This window comes from Archocentrus centrarchus, unplaced genomic scaffold (genome assembly GCF_007364275.1).
Source record: "Archocentrus centrarchus isolate MPI-CPG fArcCen1 unplaced genomic scaffold, fArcCen1 scaffold_32_ctg1, whole genome shotgun sequence".
Classification (NCBI taxonomy): Eukaryota; Metazoa; Chordata; class Actinopteri; order Cichliformes; family Cichlidae; genus Archocentrus; species Archocentrus centrarchus.
In genome coordinates, this window is record NW_022060260.1 from 1453771 (window position 1) to 1475004 (window position 21234).

Consider the following 21234-nt stretch of genomic DNA (forward strand, 5'->3'; position numbering starts at 1 on the left):
ATGGAGTGGGGAATGTTTTCCTGGCCCACTTCAGGCCTCTTTGTACCAATCAATCATGGTTTGAATACCACAGGGAAAGACTGAGTGTTGCTGCTCACCATGATGTGCATCACTTTATGGACACAGTTTTCCATCTTCTAATGGCTGCTTCCGCAGGAAAATGCTCACAAAGCAAAAGTCAAACAGGGTTTTTTTTTTTTTTTTTAAACCTGGCAGTGAGTCCAGGGCAGAGATTCTGACATGAGGCAGGTCCATGCGTGCGGTGGGGTTTAGTCATAAGCATCATTATTACTGCAGTGTACAGCTGAACCTGGATCTGCTCTAAATCCTAACGTGGTGCGTTTTTTGTAGTTGCTGGATGACTGAACGTGACACGTCAAAGGTTCTGATCATTTGGGATGAGGTTAATGGTGATGGTTCAAGCAGGAAGTCCAGTCCCAACAGATCAGCTGATACTTATCTACACATCCTATTGGTGACTCTTACTCGGTGTGCTTTTTACACTGCTTTACCTTCGTGTGTTTGCTGCTTCCTCTGCAAGCTGCTTTGCAGCCCACCCCCATGCCAGTGCATCCTTTTTTTTTTTTTTTTTTTAACACTGTTTCTAACTTAATCAGTGTCATCATATGGAGAAGAAGGCGAGGCAAGTGCTGTGGGGGTGTCAGCTTTCATATGAAACAGCTGCAGGTGTCATGCTGCGTCCTGATGGTGCTGTGCTGTCATCTGACAGTACAACCAAAAGATGACACAAAGATACTAGACATTAATAGTTTTTGTAACACCACCACGTTGCTGCTTGGGTGGAGCAGGGGACTCGGCACGAATTCAGAAATCGTGACACAATCAAGTCGATATGAAGCCAAATCTGTGGGGAATGTTCTCAACTTCTTGTGGTATTCATGACATGAAGGTCAGAGGCTGTTTTGAGAGCTGAGGGAGGGCCTGCCCTGCATTAGTCTGCTTTCTTCCAGAGAACTCAGTGAGTGTGTGGGGGCGGCGCTGCCTCGCCCAAATTACCAGCTACTTGTAACCAGGGCTAATGGAGAACCCACAGGTCATCATGTGACTGTTGAAAACTCTTGTGACATGATCCGAGTCATTTCCTCGAGTCTGAGTCATCTGCTGGGAGAGCGAAGTAAAAGAAGAAGTAGTGTGATTTTTTTTTTTTTTTTTTTTTTTTTTTAAGTCAAACTGAGGAAGAGTCTCCTGAAATGCAGAAAAAAGGAGTGGCTGTTTTGTCGTCCTCTCAGGCAGCATAGCTGTGGTTGTTAAAGGGAAAGAGCTTTGCTCATTAGAGAGGAGCCACTCAGGGGCTTTCTCTGCAGCAGCCTCCATGATTGCACCCTCACATTACATAAAGCCTCCTTCTCATTCCGAGGAGGGGAGGAAAAAACACTGTCGGTATAGGAAAAAATTCCTCACTGGCCTTCCCTCCCTCCTCCTCAGAGGGCCCACCCCTCCTCCTCCCTCCTCTGAGAGAGTTTCTTCTCCTTCACTTGCTTTCTTTCCACTCTCGCTCCTCCTTTCCTTCCCCATCTGGTTGTGTTTAGTGTTCGACTCGACTTATTTTTCCCCTGCTCCGTCGCCATCTTTTTTCCTACATCTGTTCCTCTCCTTTCTCCCACCCCGGCGCTCACAGACACAACGACCCGCCTCTCGCCTTTCTATACGATTGCACACATGCACAAACTTTAAACCGTTTCTGAAGCATCTCAGCAGAAATCCACTGACAGACGGCTGAAAAATAATTTGAAATGTGCTCATGATTCTAAAAATGAGCTTCAGTTGAATTCTGGAGAAATAAAGATTACTCAAACCTGATTTCTCACTTCCTCCTCGGTCACACTGGGTTTTAGTTACAGCAGATTTCTCAGTGTTGAAGGAGTCGTTTGGTTTCCTGTGGGTTACATAATCTTTAGAGAGAATTTTACTTTTAGTTAGAAACACCTTTTTAATCAGACTTAATGAAAACAATCATCTTTTAATCAGTCAGATTTTAGGGCTGATTTATAGGAACCCTGGTTGGACAACAGCAAAGTTACTGAAATGTTTGAATGGATCCACGCAGCAAATGAAGAAGCCTAACTTGATGCGTCAGGCGTTGAAAGCGAGCCTGGGCTTATTTACTCGGGTTTATTTGAAAGTAAAAACAAAGACAAAACTCTAACATCTCATCCGACCCCATCGCGCCGTTCCAGAAGTGGTGTTTTTAGCCTTTTACTCTGAAAATCGGCTGGATTGTCTATTGTCCATTCCTGTGTGGCTTCCTGCCCTCGTCACCTGCCCGGCGCTGCTCGATGGGTGTCCTGGATTCAGTGGCTCTGGTGGTTGTCGGCGCCTGAATGTGCTCAGACGTGCAGCCGTGTTCCCACAGATAAAATATTTGATCTTTGATCATTTATTCAAACTTCTGCTCAGAGTAAACAAAGCTTGTGTGTATGTAGGAGGGAGAGAACTCAGCTGCTACTGATGGAAATAAAAGTGGGGATGTACTCTGTAAAAATCAGATGTGTATAGAGCAGAAATCTGGAGGAGATGTTAGCATATGTCGCTCGGGGCTCTGGATCGAGCCTTCAATGAAGCTGTAAACTTGTCTAACTTTGACCAAACCTTTTGAAGCCTTTTTTTAAAGTCATGGTTTCCTGCTCATTCAGGAAGGAGCATTAATAAATGTGCTGTTACCACTGTGGCTGCTGAGTCTTCTAGAAGGACTTGGTTAAACTGCACATACCGGACCATTAAAGCAAGCATCGGAGAAAATGGAAGAAAAGAGTTTTTTAATATAGATTTAGAAAAATTTTAATGTGTTCCAAGCTACTATGTAACATCTGTTTATGATTACTAGTCATGAATCCTACAGGGAAATGTCCAGAATAATTCAAATGTATCGAAGACCTGAACAACACTGTAACCAGTTTACAGATCGATGCGTGATGTAACAAACAGCTGAGGGATCTTCTGAGCAGTTTGAGGCTGAAAGGGTTTCCCACGGCTGAAATGATGCAGATGTGGCCTGTGCAGTAAATGTTGATGTCCTGGTGGTCGACAGGTGATGTGCTCTCATCACAGCTAATAGAAACAAATGTCTGACAGGTTCAAACACTGGTTTGATATAAGAAATTTAACATTTTAATTCTAGCTTGGAACCAAATACTCAAATGCTGTTGAGAGGTACAACCATTCACACACTTCCTGTTGGTATGTGTGTGTAGACTGTTTCCTGTGATTGGGAGGAGATTTTAAAGGATCAGACCATCTGCTGTCAGTTTGACATTTCCACAACGTGTCCCTACAAATGTAAAAGCCTCAAAAAACAGACAGTAAAAGATATCACAAGTCCATAAAATGTGTTTTAAGAAGTGATTGCTATGAGGGTTTTAATTTGAAATGGACACAGGAAGTGTTGAGTTTGTTTATAATGCAGTGCTGTAACTTTAATGTGAGCACATCAGGTGGAAGCTTCATACATCTTCATACATCAAAGCATCAGCTAGTTTTGGGGGGGGGGGGGGAATTGAACCTGCGGCACATGAGTGATGTGACGTGATGGATTGTCATTTACAATCTCAGGCAGCCTCTCCATTTCTTTCACCTTTTATTGCGAGTTATTTTTAACCTTCAGTAAATGCCTGAGGACAGTGGGGCTATCAGGAAGTTCTCCCTCTCAGATCACTTAACACCACTTGACTCAGTTTCCTATTCAGCACTAAGTCATTCACCTACTGACAGCCTCCAACACTGAGAGGAGTAAAGTGAGCCTCCAGGTTTGATGTTAACTCCCAGAAGAGTCAAAGGGACACCAACGTGATGCTGAACTGTTTGTTGGGAAGTCCCAAAGGTTCCCACGGCCCACAGGGACCTCAGATGAAACCACCTCAGCAGTGTTTGGAATTTCCCAGACTTTTACAGAAAGGATGAAGGTGTGTTCTCTGACAGCAAAAATGAAATATTAGGCACATTGTTCACTTATTCGAGGCAGAGTCGGTGCTTTGTGTGTTGCAGCTGCAGGTCAAGCTCCAGGGAGCACATCGGTCTGACGCAGAAGTCTTTCACCAAAGCTCCAGATAAGGGCTGCAACTATAGATTATTTTATCAATCGAGTATTCTATCGATTATGCCATCGAATAATCAATTAATCTGATAAGAAATACTTGGGTGGAGCAGCTACAAAGTTCTCTTTTCTTCATGTTGATGATCACTTGGTTGATAAAGGACCTCCAGCTGTTTCCCAGTAAAGGTTTTAAGGTGGTTACAGGAGCAAACGCTGCTGCTTTGGATGCTAGGAAAAAACGCCTCCTTTGGCTCCACCTGAGCTCACCGTCTCAGTAAGGCTCCGCCTCTCTGCGTTTGCCGTGCGTATGACAGACAGACTGCACGTAAAACAGCTGTTGCTGTTTTTGTTGGAAAACTGGGTGCTGCATGAGCTTAATGCTGTAATGCTTTGTATTCACAGCCATCCTCCTAAACACATTTCTACTTCAGGTCTATATTTAGGCGCTAATCAGGGATTAAAGCATGAAAATATTTTGACGGAGTCCCCCGGTACTGAAGAGTGGTGGGGGGTGTGGGGGCATGTCAAGTTACTCGAGGAATCGTTGCAGCCCAACCCCATTTATTAAAACGCCGTAGAACCGGCACCATTTTTATCTTGTCTAAAATTTAAATATTCAATTCAGTTTTATTTATATAGCGCCAAATCACAATAGTCGCTTCAAGGTGCTTTGTATTGCAGGTAAAGACCCTACAATAATACAGAGAAAACCCAACAGTCAAAACGACCCCCTATGATCAGCACTTGGTGACAGTGGGAAGGAAAATCTCCCTTTAACAGGAAGAAACCTCCAGCAGAACCAGGCTCAGGGAGGGGGGGTCATCTGCTGTGAGGGGGGAGAGAGACAGGTTGCTAATAACTAATGATTAAATACAGAGTGGAGTATAAACAAAGTAAATAAGGTGAATGAAAAGAAACACTCATCATGGAAATCCCCCAGCAGCCTAGTCCTATAGCAGCATAACTAAGGGAAGGTTCAGGGTCACCTGATCCAGCCCTAACTATAAGCTTGATCAAAAGAAAGTTTTAAGCCTAATCTTAAAAATAGAGAGGGTGTCTGTCTCCTGAATCCAAGCTAGGAGCTGGTTCCACAGAAGAGGGGCCTGAAAGCTGAAGGCTCTGCCTCCCATTCTACTCTTAAGAATCACATCACAAATTCTCCTGTTTTTTTTTTTTCTTTTTTCTACATCCTCGATTTTACAGTGAGAACTCTGATGTAATGTATGCTTTTTCCAGCCAAAGAAACCATCTAATCAGGGTCTTGTGTATCTTCCTGTCATGCTACTGATGCCTCCTTAAGCTGGTCTCTGATGCAGTATTTAGTTTTCCACACCCTGTCCCATTGTGTATCATTAAAACACCGTCGTGTCTCAGAGTGATGCTGACTGACCTAACCAAGACGAATAGTTGGGTCTGTGGGCAAGAAAAAACCTTCAAGGTCTTTTCCACTCACTGCATTGTGGAGTGTTTCCTCTCACAGCTGGGTTGCTGTCTTAACAAAACTAATAATAAAAAAAAAAAGGAAGCAGCAGACGGGAAGGCATGTACTGTACAATCAACAATACTCAGATGACTTCAGGATAAAATATCTGGACGTCAAGTTAGAGGCTTCATTGTCAGAGGGAAATTCCAGGTTTATTTTCAGCAGCGAGTGGAAGCAGTGACTGTGCTCATTAGAAAAGACATGATGACAAATCTAACCCACAGAGAGGCTGGTGGAGGCAGATGCTTCTGGATCTGCTGGAGATCTCCTCCCCACCTTCATCAAGCACTGCTCATACTGCTGATTTGTTGTTATGAACTGGTGCTATATGAATAAAACTGAAAGAAGCCTGTATTACCCCAAAATAGCTTGCATCTGCATCTCATTGGCCAGCAGACGTGACGATACCTCACATTAAGGCGTTTCTCCTCTTCCTTCTCCAAGTGGGAGAGAGCATGAGATAAATACTGCATCAGTAACATGCTTAGGGGAGTGTCTTTAACATATTACAGTGAATTTATGCATCCACACTTACAACGGGAAGACACAGAACAGATACTGATTGTACGGGTGACCTCTGGACTAGAAAATGCATGTATTTTCCATCTATTTTCTGGATGGATGAATCAAAGGCAGAGTTGTTTGGCTGCATGTTTGGTGGCCTGTGGGGTGGAAATGTGGGGTCACTGAATGAACTTTGAGTTCATACCAAAGGCTTCTTAAAGATGATTGCAGGCTGTTGGTCTTAAAGTTCAAAGTTGAACCGGAGTTTGACTTTTCAGCACAATAAAGGTGTTTGGGAACATACTTAGTAGATGCACATGTGGCACCAAACCAAAGTCCTGGAGCTCCAAAGGCAGAGCAGATGTTTCTAGGACTGCACCTTCCTCCACTGTGCACAAAGAGCATAAAGTCTGAAGAGTCCAGTGGACTCATAGTTTTTAGAACCAAACTTAACTTTCTGACCTGGATTAAGGCCACAAACCAGAACATTTTGGCCACATTGTTGTGTGTACTACAAATGTGCTGTAGCTTTAAAGTCTTCAGAACACCCAAAGGCAGAAAGATATCACGAACACAGTTGTCGGGAATTGCTCCGAATTTTCCTGAGGTTTTTGGGTGTTGGACCCTCAGAGGAGCAACAGCAGAGGAAGAAATGGAGAGTTATGGAAAGCCTGGATTTGAAAGGCTAGTGCATCCAAGAAAAGCCTCAGGCATCTAAAACTGAAGGTTGTTTGGATGGAAGATGGATCAGAGGTTTCATTAACTTGATGTTTGTAGGCAGCTCGTCTAATTCTGACCTCAGATCAGTGTTGGCATGTCGTTCATACTCTGACCGACGGTTCTGCTGCTGGTCGTCCTGGTTCTGCTCAACGTAATTCAGTTCAGTTTTATTTAAGTTACAACAACAGCCGCCTCAAAGCGCTTAAATGGTTCATGAACCGGTTCTCCACCTGCTGCAGCTCACAAGTCTACCATCACCAACCGTAGTCCAACACAGAGGAGGTGGAGTCTGTCCGTCTGCTCAATGAGAGATTCGAGACCGCTGAATGACATCAAGGACCTCCCCAACAGCGATCCGGCCGGCAGACCTGCAGGGAAGCACTGCAAAGGAAGGAGCGTGGCCAGTTAGAAGCAGCAACGTAAAATGAGAGTGAGCGGACTCTCCATACGTGGTTTGAGCCCGCTGTTGTCTCCAAATAGACCACAGCACCCCACCCAAGTATAGATCATGTGATATCTAAGTGTTATTATAATTCTTACTGCCATTATTACATGATGGCCTACAGGCCTCATCGCTAACCTTAATGTCTGAGAAGATTGCAACACGTTTCATGGAAAGCTGAGAATCGGCTCCTCTTCCTACTGAACAGAGGGCTGAGGAATGGAAGCAGAGAGGCTGTAATGGAAGCAAAACCATAAGAAGATTAAATAAAGAGAGGCAGGAAGAGACATTTAAGTAAATGGAATGGTTGAGAGCATAATTTTGAATGAGAGAATGCATTATACAGGGAGGACAAATGGATGGCCGAGCGCCAGGAGAGCGAGCTGAGGAGCGCCGAACAGCCAGGAGGAGTTTGACACCGGAGAGCCGTAATGCAAGAGATGGAGGGAGCACTGGCCAAGATATCGATTTATAAATTACCCGCAGTTTTGTGACTGAGGGGAGGGGGAGGGCATATACAAGGTACAGCACCAGTTAATGGTCCACAATCAAATTATGTGTGAGCTGACAAGCCAGAGTAATGATGCAGGGAGAGCTGCACTGCCGGCCTGGAACGAGCACAGAGATGCAGGGAGCGCGCCTGGAAAGGCAGACGCCTCCGAAAACAAAGAGATGTTTATATGTGGGTGAAATGAAGGTGGACACGTGCTCTGTTCATTTACTAAAAAAGGAGATGGTAATGAACCTACATAAAAGAGAAATATGTTTTTGACACTCGGATCATTATTCAGAAGTGTTATGTGTGTTAAATTTTTAGTTACTTTTATTGTTGGGTCGCTGACCCCCTCCCAATGAGCTGCTTTTTTTTTTTTTTTTTTTTTGTACAAAATGTTTAGTATAATGAAACCATGAAACTTTATCTTCATATGATTATTTTCAGTTACAGCGTCTCAGCACACATGGTTGGGTCCAAAATTGGTGCTTTCTATTGTGAAAAACAGCCTTTATGTTCATCATTGTAACACTGCATTTCCAGCATCACTTCAGCTGTGCGTCATCCGTAACTCCCCTCCTTTTGACGGTGACCCGGTCTGGGTGGATGACGCGTACCTCAGACGGCAGCGTTTACAGAGCAGGAGAGACATTTTCTCAGGTGCGCGGCTGGTTTCATGAAGGCACGGCATGCTGAGCCGAACGCGCTCCACACAGATTTGCAGTCTGCGTCCTCCTCGGTCACAGGAGTCGCCTCCATCTCGCTGAGCTGCCGCTGCCTCCGTCGTCATCTTGAACCTGTTGTTACTGCGGGGACTTGTTGGTCTTTCATTATTTTGCTCTGGGACGTTGCTGCTGTGTCAGTGTGGCTCGATGTTTGATTACATTCAAGCAGGCAGCAAGTTGAAATGTTTGGTTTCTACTTTCCTGTTTAGGCCAAAAGCTGCAGCTTCACTGTCACTGTGCAGGGAAGAGACGGCATGTGGTCAGTGTGTCTGCTCATCTCTTTCCTCCAGATTTCCATCAATGATTCCTCCTTTTTCTTGGTTAGGTTTTATTCTCAAACAAAATGATATTATCATTAAAACATTAAAATAAAAGCTGTCAAAATGATAATGGCATAAACTGTGTTTCAGGTGAACCGTCCCGTTAAGCTCAGATCGTATCGATCAGTTCTTTAATGATAGAAAAAGCTTCAGACAGCAGCTGTAACATGTAATCTGAGGTTTCAGGCGCAGACTTCCTGTTTTTAGAAGCCGTTTGTTATGAGTTAAAGTGTTATTGGTGGGACTCGGTCTGCACGAGGTTCACATTTTTACTGAAGGCCTTTCTGAGGAGCACATTCACACTCTTTCATGTCCTGATGATGAATAATGTGTTTAAAGAGCTGCATTTTGTGTCAGAAACTGAGAAAAGTGTGAACATAACAGGAACATGACTCACTTTACTGGCATGAAAACAAAAGTGTGCCATCTGCTGTCCATCATGCCTCACCGCAGGTGTTAAAATGAGAGGACGGGACTCTGAGCTTAGCTTAACAAACTCTCTCTTATCTCTGATGGTGTCCGTCTGTCTGTGTTTCTGTCTGTTTAGGTGTGCACATTCTGATCGCTGTGGGCGCGGTGATGATGGTGGTCGGCTTCCTCGGCTGTTATGGTGCCATCCAGGAGTCCCAGTGTCTGCTGGGAACTGTGAGTCACATTGAAAGCTTCCCTGTGGACTGTCAGACCTATTTCTAGTTTAGTTTTAGTCTTTATTTGACAGACTGCACAAAAAAAATGAAGAGAAAAGATACCTTGCATCAGCTTTAGCTCCCGGCTAATTTCCATCTGCAGTCCCTGAGCAGGTACATGCACATCACCAAATAAACTAGTGGAAATTTCTTATCAATCAGGGATGAGACAGGATTCTTGTGATGCATAAGTTTATTCTCTTGGAAGAGGAGAGAAGCTCACAGCAGAGGGTGACTCTGAGTGGTATTCTCCCAGGCATCTCTGCTCACATACAGCTTATATACACTTAACTCAGCCCCACCCTGGGTGTAAAACATCAGTCAGTTGACCCTTGATCTTAGAACGTGCAGGATGGGTGACATTTAGTTATTCTCCATCAGCTCCATCCTCAAAAAGGCCCAACAGAGGACGTACTTTCTGCGCCGACTGAGGAATTGTGGTCTACCACAGGAGCTGTTGAGGCAGTTCTACTCCGTGATCACTGAACCTGTCCTGTGCTCTTCTATCACAATCTGGTTTGGAGCAGCAACAAAACAAGACCGGAACAGAGTGCAGAGAACTATTAGAACTGCTGAGAAACTCATTGGTGCTCCTCTGCCCAGCCTTCAGGACCTGTACACTTTTAGAACCAGGAAACGGGCAAAGATCATCTCAGACTCCTCACACCCTGAACACAGTTTATTTCAGCTCCTTCCCTCAGACAGGAGATACAGATCACTGTACACAAACCTGGAGCTCTCTCCCTCTCTGTGAGACTGCACGCTCCCTCTGCTGTTTCAGAAGTCTCCCAGCAAACACAGGCAGGCTTCAGAGATGTGAAACATGGACTGCTGGCCACAAATCTACAGCAGCCGATGAGGAGCGGCTCAGAACAAACATGTGATGGCAGCGTGAATCCTCAGGACCCTCAGACGTGTAATTCTGATGTAAAGGTGCAGCAGCAGCAGTCAAGAGTTTCAGCCTGGCAGTATCCAGTAGTGTCCTCTCCAAAGGGGACAAATCCCCCTGTGGGAACCTTTCAGAGACAAAGTCCGCCCATTTTTAATGTTTATCAACAGGAAATATTAATGTTCAGTCAGCTCAGTGTTTCCAGTCAGACTGATGCAGAGGACCTCCTCATGGTGGCTAGTCTGTGAAATTCTTCTCATAAAATGATCCTCAAACAGCTGATGACAGGAAGTGGAGCTCTTCCCAGTGGACTGTCTCCTCCTCGGTCGGCGCGCGGTTGGCGCTCTCGCCTCTGTGGTGAGGTACAGTTTGAGTAATGGCGGCCGTGTTTTCCTCCTTGGCTGCATTATGAAAAGGCTGAACAGAACACAGTGGATCATCACCGGTCCCGCCATCAGACCTCGCTGCTCAGACTGCACGGAGACACAACCCAACTGCAGATCTGATTAAAAACTCCTTAAAGACCTCAACAGTGCTTCTTTTGTTCATCTGAGTTAAGGTCCTCACAGCTGAGGAAACGCGTCTGTTTAAATCGTTCTGATACAATAAGTGCAGCATGTGTGCGAGTGTCGGTCTCTTTACCTTCATGCAACATGTGTTCAGAGCTCGGCTAGCTGGGTGCTTCCACTGACCTCCTGTGTTTCTGGCCTGTCCCGCAGTTCTTCGCCTGCCTCGTCATCCTGTTCGCCTGTGAAGTTGCAGCTGGAATTTGGGGCTACATGCACAGAGACACGGTGAGTCTGCAGACTTACACCTCAGGTTAAAGCAGGCATCTAACACCTCTCCACACACTGAGGGGGAAGGTTGGAAAGGTTTCGTTCCTGGTTAACGCCTGGAATTTAAAGTGGTTTATACAAACCACAGCACCAAATCAGACTGAAATCTCAGAGCTGAGTTTTAATAAGCTTTGTGTGTTTGGCAGTTTTGTAGAAACCGTAAAGAAGCTTGTCAAAGCAGCCACAGGCTGAAACACCTGACCTGTGTGCTGATAATTCACTGGAGGAAAGGTCAGAGTGAGTCTGGTAAACTTTCAGGCAGCATGTGGGACAAAGGTAAAACCTGCTGAAGTGTCAAAGTACAAAATCCCGCAGACTCTGAGGGGGTCGGGTGGAATGACATTCATTCATTTAAGATGAAAATACACATTTTTTAAAATAAGTAACATTACACCTCATTGGTCTCCTGTTTCACTGCAGAGCCTGTGAATGTGTGTCCCCACTAGGGTTTAATATTTTTCCCGAAAATGACATGAATCAAATCCCGGGAAATGACGAGCCATTTCCCGGGAATCCCGGGAAAAAGTTTATTTATTTTTTTATTTTAATTAGGCCTTCTGTAGCCTGTGTCGGCCTTAACCTATTGTGATATTGTAGAGGTAGCTTTCCAGCTATGTCCTGTTATGCCCAGTAGGGGGTAACGTCGGCTTGATTAACGCAATAAAACCTACATCTCGACATTGGAGTGCTCGAGCTATGCGGTGTTGTATCGTTCCTCAACACTCCCTTAACAAATATAATTCGAATATTCCTCCATTGTACATGGAATTATACCAAGATATTTTACAACTGCTGGTGCAAAACAATACGGTTCATCTCCACAGCATTGATAAAGGCTCAGCCACGCTGTCGTGGCGACATCTGTTGCGCTATATCTCCACCAGTGGAACGCTGTAATAGTCATTGAAAAGTTAACTACCGTACTACACTATAATATGACATAACACAGGGCCTTGAGTAATGCACTACGACTTGGTCATTGCCATTCTGGCAACAACAAATTTATAACACCGTGTCTGAGGGTTAAAGTAGGTTCGCTGTGAATCGTCTATTGAAAAACTGGCCGATCCTTATAGCCTAAAAAATATACATTTTACTCAACTCCATTTTAAAAGCGAAATATGTTAAAGCAATCTATTTCATGATACTTTCTTCACACATTAGGCCCGTATCCTAATTCATGATTGTTAGTAAGCGGCTGCAAACGAGGAAAAGAAACACTCGAAGTTAAACAGATATTTCTTTATTGTTCAGGGCAGGCATATTTTATAGGCTATATAATGCAATATAACAATATATAATAATATAAAATTATATAATACAAAATACCTTAGGGTAAACACATTGCCTACGATTTCAACAAATTAAAGAGGAAAAAAGTACAACTGTGTAATACCTCTATTAAAACGCTTGAGATGAAGGCTGAAGCCTTAAACGGAGGCTGAACGTGCCTGAAATGAAGAGTAATGCTTTTCGCATTAAACGAACCCTTCTCTCAATATTTCCTTAAATTTAACATTCTGAAGCTTTCTTTTCTTTCTGAAAGTCAAATCGACGCGCGCGACTTTTTTCCCGGTTTCCCGTCTAACGTTTCCCGGGAAACGGGAAATGGTTCTGATCGCATTTCCCGGGAATCCCGGATCCCGGGATTAAACCCTAGTCCCCACGCTGCGGTACTGTCCTCGACCACCTGCTAACTTCAGGGTTCCCTTATTGAATGTCTTTATTTGCATTTAAACGTGTGTTAAATAAAGTTTTCAGGTATTGAGTTTGTCGTCTGTGTGTGACTGGATTGTAACGTAACTGAAGAAGTGAGACCTTCTGGTCATTGAAGGTTTTCTGAGGCTGCGTGGAGCTGCTTTAATGAGCCTCAGCAACTCACCCACATAAATGTCCTCAGACTGATTGTGAGGAAACGTTTTGCTTCTCTTGCAGGTTACAAAGGAGATGATAACTTTCTACGACTCTGCCTATGACAAAGCCATGGAGAACACCCTCACTGATCCAGACAAGAAGAAGGCCGCCTCCCTTGTTCTCAGGGGCTTCCATGAGACGGTATAAACATATATAATTTGTATTCATAGAAATGAAACCTAATTGGATGAATATTTTCTGATAAAGTAAATGTGATGCACCTGCTTATGTGGGAGAAAAGAAAAGGCGTTAAGAAGGGTTTCAGAAACCTCGTCACTGCTGAGCTGTGCACATCAACCTGCAATCAAACAGCAAAGAACCGTGTGACACCAGAAGCTCATAGCAGATGCCACGAACATGGTGTAATGCACAAGTTTCACCCCAAGGTGGCGCTGTGATAATTACAGGCACACTGAAGTTCAGGAGTTTGGGAATCAAACTTAATACCAGCGGAAATATGAGCTTAAACAAAAACTCAGCAGCGGTCCCCCGTCCATTTCAGCCGAATGAGTGTTCAGCTAATGCTAGCTAGCTTTGTTATCAGACTGTACAAGACACACACACACACCCGCTGATCAGTAACATCCAAATAACATCCCAGAATCTCACTCAGCAAACTGGAGCTCCGCCTTCTTGGATGGTCTGTTAGTCCAATGAAACCACAGCAGCCATATTATTGGTCAGATAATTGCATTAAAAAGGCTCCAACAGCAAAAACACGTTATATAGGTCCAGTTCAGGGACTCCAGTTAGCTGAGGTGAAGCCTAGCAGAAAACTAGCAGCCACAGTCGCCTGTGTCGCCATCCACCTGTCAGTCAGAGAGGCCACGCCCCTAATAATGCAAACTTTATTTAAACAGGTGAGTTATAGAAACATCCTCCCCCATGTGGCTGTTATGAAGGGGGAAATGATCTACAGAGACCAAAGCAGTTTCTGTATTAGCTGTAAACATGTTTATTTCAGCTGGACAGTTTTAACATGGGAGTCTATGGGGACTGACTCACTGCTGCCTCTGCTGGACGGCAGAGGAACTGCAGCTTTGGGCCTGCTCTGTAATTCATCAGGACAGACTTCCAGGGTGATCACTGTTGTTTTTGGGTTTCAGCTGAACTGCTGTGGGAAAGGCGTGGGCACCAACATCTTCACGCAGATGACAGACAAACTGGGCGTGACCAACATATGTCCCAGCCAAGGATCCATGGTTGTAAGTCCAATCATTCATTTCAACAGTTTAATCACTGCTTTCATGCTTCAGTCTCACTGTGTTCACTCTGTAAGCGGAGACCAAGCAGGACAATCATTGGATCATGTTTGAGAACAAATATTATTTTAATCCTGCGAACGTTTCTTATACAAGGTTGCACAAACAGCATCATCACAGTGATGTTCAGCCAAAGCTTTCCTTCAGGTTGATGTGCTGGAAGAATTAAATGTCTGACACATTTTAATAGAAGGCAAACACATAATTGGTATATTGCATTCGTTGAGCCAGCGCTGTGCTCTGAAAGGAGCAGTTCACATCAAAATTCAGTTCATATGTTTTCAGCCTTTAGTGTTCATCCATCTGAACTGCTTTGCTATGAGTTGCCCAGTTTTGGATTAATGTCATCCTTCTCTCTGAATATAATAAAACATAATGGGGAAAAAAACCAAAAATGGCTCAGAAAATCATGAAGTTACTCAAAAACAGCTCACAAACCTTCCTGTCATCCATGCACCAAGCAAAAGAGGTGTGCTGCCAGATTACATCTCTGCTTGGGGGGGGGGGGTTCCCGTCCCGCCCCGCCCCGCCCCGCCCCGTCTCACTGTAAGGAACACGAGCCGATTCATGCCTTCTGCAAGTTGATACCGTTTGGTGGGTGGAGGTCTCATGGAGAGCCGTCCCACTTCCTGTTAGTCCCATTGTACAGAAAGTAGCTGCAGTTTGGCCAGGGGCACAGCAGGGGGGGCTGTAAGTCCACTGAACAGGAGAGAATGGCGCTAAATGGTTAAAATAATGATTTCCAGCTGCATAAATCCAGCATGGATAATGTGTCTGAGCTGAAGTTAAACAGCTCTTCTGTACTTCAGTTTCTCTCACAGTGAAGCTGATTTTTGCCCATAAAACACGAGCATCCTGCTACTGCGTGCTGATCAAAATGGAGGATGCCGTAAAGTGACTCGTGGTGCTGTGATGTTCCTGAGACTCTCAGGAAGGTGTTATGCTACAATAGAAACAGTTCTGCAGGTCCATAGAGCTTCATTCACTCTGGACAAACTTTGAGAGCGCCCCCTATGGAACAGGAAGTGCAGAGACAAGGAGTTCATTAGAAGTTTGTAGTGTGTTTTAATTCAGTTGCTTGGTGCTTGGCCCCGTGAAAACAATGGTGCACATTTCTGACACGACTCAGACATGGTGATGCAGAGTGCGCTTCAGTGAGAGAGAGATTACAGAAACTCCAGAACATGAAACAAATCTGCCAAGAACAATGAACAGATTCAGAAAAGCGAGAGGGTTTTCGGTATTCAGACTGGAGCTTCACAGGAGTCTTAACTCGGCTTCTTGGCAGCACAGTTGCATTACTGAGGTGACCCGGGGTCAGCGCGCAGCTCCCAGGCTGCCAGCAGGGTCTTTGTGCAGGTTTCTGTGGTTCTGACATCCAGCCAAAAGTCTTTAAAGAAGCCTTTATTTTTTTCTGTCACTTTATTTCTGTGGGAGCAAACTCATTAGGAGGAGGAGAAGGAATGTATTTTTGAACTGGAGGTGAATCATAACAAGCGGAAGATAGACGAAGCAGGAGACTGAAGTGACAGCATAAATAAATGAGAGAATGAAGGCCATGAAATATTAATGACTGATGAATAAAAGAAACAGGCCCACAGAGACAGTGTCACTGCCTCGTGTCTTTGTGCTGTTTGTAAAACTGTATTCCACCTTTTTATTTGACCAGGAGGTGAAATTCATACATGTTCTGGGGGGTTTCCGCTTAAAAAAAAAAAAAAAAAAAACTTCAAAAGTTTATAATTGTTAATACACACAGAAATAATTTTTTAAATTTAATCTCTCCAAAACGTGAAGAACCGTGGTTGATAATGAGCACGAGCTTTCAGTGCATCATTAAACTTTATACAATTATAATACTTAGAGTGATGCATTGTTTTTACCCAAAAAGAGGATCAGAAACTGCTCTGAAATTTACATCAGAGTGATGACTCTGTGTTCTGGGGTGTGGTGTGATTTTATGGGGGTGTGGCTTTTAAAGGGCAGTTAGCCACGCCCCTTAGTGAAGCCAATGTTGGAAGCTGCTGCAAACACACTGGAGCAGCATGTAAAGCGTTGTGACCGGAGGCGCTGGACTCATTTTAATTCATAGATTTGATCTCAAGTGGGCTGAAAGTAAAATGTGTTTTTTTTTTTTTGTTTGTTTGTTTTTTTTAGCCAATTTCTTTAGGCCTGGATAAAATGTCGCCTCCTTGGCCAACACATCTTGTATGGTGTTTGTAAAAGTGAAAGTCCAAAAATTTCCCCTCTTCTGCAGTTTGAACAAAGCTTAGCCGTCCAGAGGGCCGGATTCTGGCCCACTGGCCATATGTTTGACACCTGTGATTGAGACTGATGGAGCTTTAAGAGCTGACATCTCAAATACACAGGCCTCAAACATGACTTCATACAGGATGACAGAAATTCAGATCATGATGCTTGTAACCTTATCAGAGAGAATCACAAAGGAAGACACACAAGCAACTTTTTCAATGATGCAGCGTTTAGGTGACATGGATACAACACAAACAGGCTAAAAGTGAGGTCGACGGTCAAAGTCAGGCCATCTAAAAATGTTCTGGTTTATATAAAAAAATAAAAAAATAAATAAAAATGTTCTGGTACCAGCGATTACTGAGTCTGTCAGACACTGTGAATCCAAAAAGCCTAAGGATCGGTTCGAGAAGCTTTCCGTACTTCACTGTAGGCCATTATTGATAACCTGTGATGGGGAACAAGAAAAGCTGAGTTTATTCTTGCTGTTCTCCAGCAGATGGCGGTGTTTCAATGTTGTGTGATGTTTCCTTTGCAGAACTGCCACGATAGGATCAAGGACCTCTTCAACGATAAGATTTACCTGATCGGCATCGCCGCTCTGGTGGTTGCAGTTATTATGGTGAGAACATGAACAGCACACAGTTCTATTAAACTCTATTTTTGTTGTTTTGTTGCTTCATCTCAAAGTCCTGGATACATTTGATTTAACTTTGACTCCAAGATATGGAAATTCTTGCTGATGGCATCTGTAAATAAATTCAGCAGTTAAAACCCATGTTTGAAATAAAATGCTGCTGCAGCCGTCACATAAAGATAAACTGGCAGGTTTTTGGGTGGACCTGTTCTGCTTTATTTCCTGACAGAGCTCCTGTTCCAGTGGTCGATGTTCATATTCAAGTTTCTAATAAGCTCAGTGTATCTACAAGTAATGTCGTAGAGATGATATATCCTCATACGGTCATCTCAGGCACACAGAAGCCCCACCCACTTTCTGTTTAAACCTCCTGTTTGTGAGGGGCAGCCAATCCGGTCAGCTGAAAGGGGTGGAGCTAAAAAGCTCATTTCAGACGGAGGATGAACTGAGCGGCCTGGTGTAAAATGAGAGGATTATTATGAGCTGTGAATCATGCAGCGCTACTCTGTCAGTCCAGGAATAAAAATATGAAGCTGGAAATGAGAATAGATCCATTTTAAGGATGAAGGTGACCCCTGACCTTTCTTTTAGCACCATTGGCTGGACACTTTTTTCCTTGTGCAAACCCTAAATATTTATTGTGTAGTCTTTCCACTTCCACGGTTTTATGTAGAGAAATGTGGAGGAAGTGTTCAGGCTGCACTCAGAATCCCTGCTTGTTTTTTCTCATTAAAATCTGGTGCAATAATAAACTTGATGCAGTGCTGCCCCCTTCTGTTTAATGAGGACCATCACCTGTGAAAAACGGGGTCAGGAGGCTTTAAGGTGAAAGGTGGCGCGTGCACAGACCGTAGGTTTGCATTGGCTACATTAAGGAAAGAGCCAGTGACACATAAAACTGCATATTGTCTGCATAAAAATGTAGTTTTGGATGTAGGCATGATATTTTTATGTAAAGGGTGAATAGATGAGGTGCAAGAATGAATCTCTTTTTGAACTGTTGGTGGTGGTTTAAACGTTTCTGGGTGAACAGCATCGGGTCTCGCTGTCTGCTACGGTGTGTAGGCTTCCTGCCTGTGAGCAGCTTCTCTCAGAGATCGTGTAAATATGAAGCTTTAGCTCTGTGGGGAAAACCTGACTGTCCCTTCCTTGTGTCGCAGATCTTTGAGATGATCTTCAGCATGGTGTTGTGCTGCGGGATCCGCAACAGCCCAGTGTACTAAAGTGACGGGGCTCCAGCCAACAGCCAATGAACGAAGGGAGGACGAGCTCGCCGTCTCTTTGTTTTTTGTTTTTTTTTATAACCAGGAAATGCCACATGTATTGCTTGCTGGATTTTAGTCAGCTCTTAAAGACAATATCCCATTTTTATTACACTGTCAATGATTTATTTTTTTTGTTTTTGTTTTTATTAGTCACCGATGCTGTTATGCATATTAGAGCAGTGTTATATGTAGATATGCTATCACACTGTCACACCTTTCACCAGTCGAGGTGCTGTAATCCTTTAGTGACCGATTAGTTGTTTACTCCTTTCCTGCCTACAACCATGCTCTTATATTGGGGTTTTATGGCTGTTATCCCACTGTTTTCTGTACAAACTGTATATAAATATATGTGGACAGTGCTTTATGTCTGCCTGAGCATGGATGTTGTATATCATGAGATCCTCCTCCAGGATTTTTCCTGCACACTCTGCTTGTTTGTGTCACTCTAGATTGAACCAGACAGAAGGTGTACACGACCGGCACTCGTGAAGTGCTGGGGGTCAGGCACGCACGCGCGCACACACACACACACACATACACACACACACACACACTCTTTTTCTGGTCATACTGTGGGATGTTTGCAGGAACTGAAATGCTGAATCTGAAGCTGGAACCAAAGTCGGTGACCTCTGATATCCGGCTTCGTTTGCTTTGTTTGTTGTTCCAAACTTTCTGTGCTCTTATTGGTGGAGGCGACTGTCTTAAACACTATGATCATCGTCCAAAAATCAGATGGGACGTTTATCAAAATACGGCTTTTGGTGTTGATGTATGGGTCATTTTTGCTTCCATGTCCTGGTCACGTGCATTTCCCAGCACTCTTTGTGGCAGCTGGTTGGCCTTGTAGGGAGTTGATTGTCTTTAGTTTGCTCGCAGTCTCAGTCAAAATCCAAAAGATAAAGAGTAAATATTAGATTTGAAATATAAAAATATAAAATAATCCAGATTCAATAAAGGCCTTTACTAATGAAATGTGCTAATTAATAATTGTGAGCTTATTTTGAAGCATCCGTTTTGTCAGTGGATGCAGCCGCTGTTCTGAGATCTGTTGAACAAAAACCAGAAACTGGCACATTTTTGGCAAATGAAATTGAGGTATGGGTTGGAGAGGATGCAGATGGAAATAAATCAATTTTTAAAAAATGGCTAAATGAATACAATCAGAAATGAAAAGTAAATTAAATTGAAACATCAATTAATGCATGTTAGATTTATTCAGTGTTTATCCTGATTTTTCTTATTTTGATGAATTTATTGTCACTGCGGTCATTTTGTTTTTTCCTTTATTTGTAAATGTGGCAGCTCTGGCCCTCCATACATTATGGCCTTTAGAAAGTCTAGCAGCAGACAGAGCCTCAGTTTGGAGTTTGAATCCTGTTGCCTTGTCTGGTTGAGTCTAGTCTCATCTAATCTGATGTGGTCATGTCGTCGTCATCCTTCTGGCTTCGTGGCCTGGGAGCAGTCTTCCTCACCGCTCACGTTAGCAGTGCAGGAGCAGCTCATCTGTTCTGAATCGTCCTCTTCATAACGCGCGTGGCCTCTAACAGAACCGTCCGAGCTGAGCTGCAGTGCGTTGGTGCACGAGCAGCTCCGGGGCGTTTTTATTCCACTAACTTCCTGCTTCACCTGGCCGACACCTCACTACACCGCAGCCCTCTAACTCCTCCTGAACACTCACCTTCAATCATATCTTGTGTATCCCTCCATATAATCGTAGCTTTTCTCAACCAATTAAAACTTTGCCTTGTTAACTAAGTCACACTCGAGCTGAGAACCTGCGAGAGTGTGACGTGCAGCTCTGATGTATTGTACTAATGAAAATAATGAAGGCTGTAGAAACAATGTATGCCTTTTTTCTCTTTGTATTGTGATATGTGTGTGTCTGGTACGTCATCAAAGGAGTCTGGATGGAGGGGGGGTGGTTTGTGGCAGCATGGATGGAGAAAGAAGTCAAACCCAGTGCTGATGCTGCCTTCTCAATAACTGCCACATGAATCTCCTCTCTGCTCTGTAGACTGTGGTTTGCCCAAATATAAAGGGATTAAATGTATTTTACAAATAACTTCTCAGCGCTTCTTGTCTTTTGTTTAGTCAAATGTAAAAATCTGTTAAAGCTGACAGTTGGAGGACAGCTGGGGGGTGTCACTGTTTTACCAGTATGATTCCAGTAAGTGCAACAGAAAAAGAAATGAAACAGCAGCGTCCTCGACGCCGACCCCCGATTGAAGACGGTCAGCTAAAAAGCTGCATTTATGTCTGAAACCATTATGCTTGGCCTGCATTACCTGCTGCCAGCTTTCATTTTTAAGTCCTATCTATTTATTGTTGTTTTCTTCCACTTGGCTAAAATGTTACTGCCACGCTGACGCAGACGTACCTTCTGATGAGACCCGGTCAAAGACTAGCTGCTGCTGCTTTAAACGGTCTCAGGGATGTTAAAGATGTTGGATGGCACCAAACATTCTGCATCTCAGTACCACAAAGTCAGAAATCCTATTTTTCAGATAAACCTCACTGAGTTTACCAGTGATGTTTAACATGCGTGTTCGGGCTGACTCTGCCTCAGCTTTGAGCCTCACCTGTACTTTCACACTCACACCTGGGAAAGCTGCTCCCTCTCTGGCATCCATGAAAAGTCACCGTCAGCAGCTGCTGCTGCACCAGTCATCCCTGATGTTTTACAGGCTTCTGAGTCTGAAGTAAGGAGGTCTGTGGGCAGCGGAGAAGAACGGCTTCTTTTCTACGTTC

General features: G+C 43.9%; 1 protein-coding gene across 1 annotated transcript in view; it reads left to right on the forward strand.

Moving 5' to 3' along the window:
* The window catches only part of LOC115776437 (CD81 antigen-like), a 40654-nt gene extending 20106 nt beyond the window's left edge, over positions 1-20548 (forward strand). Inside the window, exons 3-8 of the mRNA XM_030724138.1 lie at positions 9286-9383; positions 11033-11107; positions 13085-13204; positions 14170-14268; positions 17117-17200; positions 18376-20548. Coding sequence (XP_030579998.1) covers positions 9286-9383; positions 11033-11107; positions 13085-13204; positions 14170-14268; positions 17117-17200; positions 18376-18438 — 539 coding nt within the window. The 3' untranslated portion in view covers positions 18439-20548. The remainder of the gene's footprint in view (positions 1-9285; positions 9384-11032; positions 11108-13084; positions 13205-14169; positions 14269-17116; positions 17201-18375) is intronic.
* Positions 20549-21234: the final 686 nt, after the last annotated feature.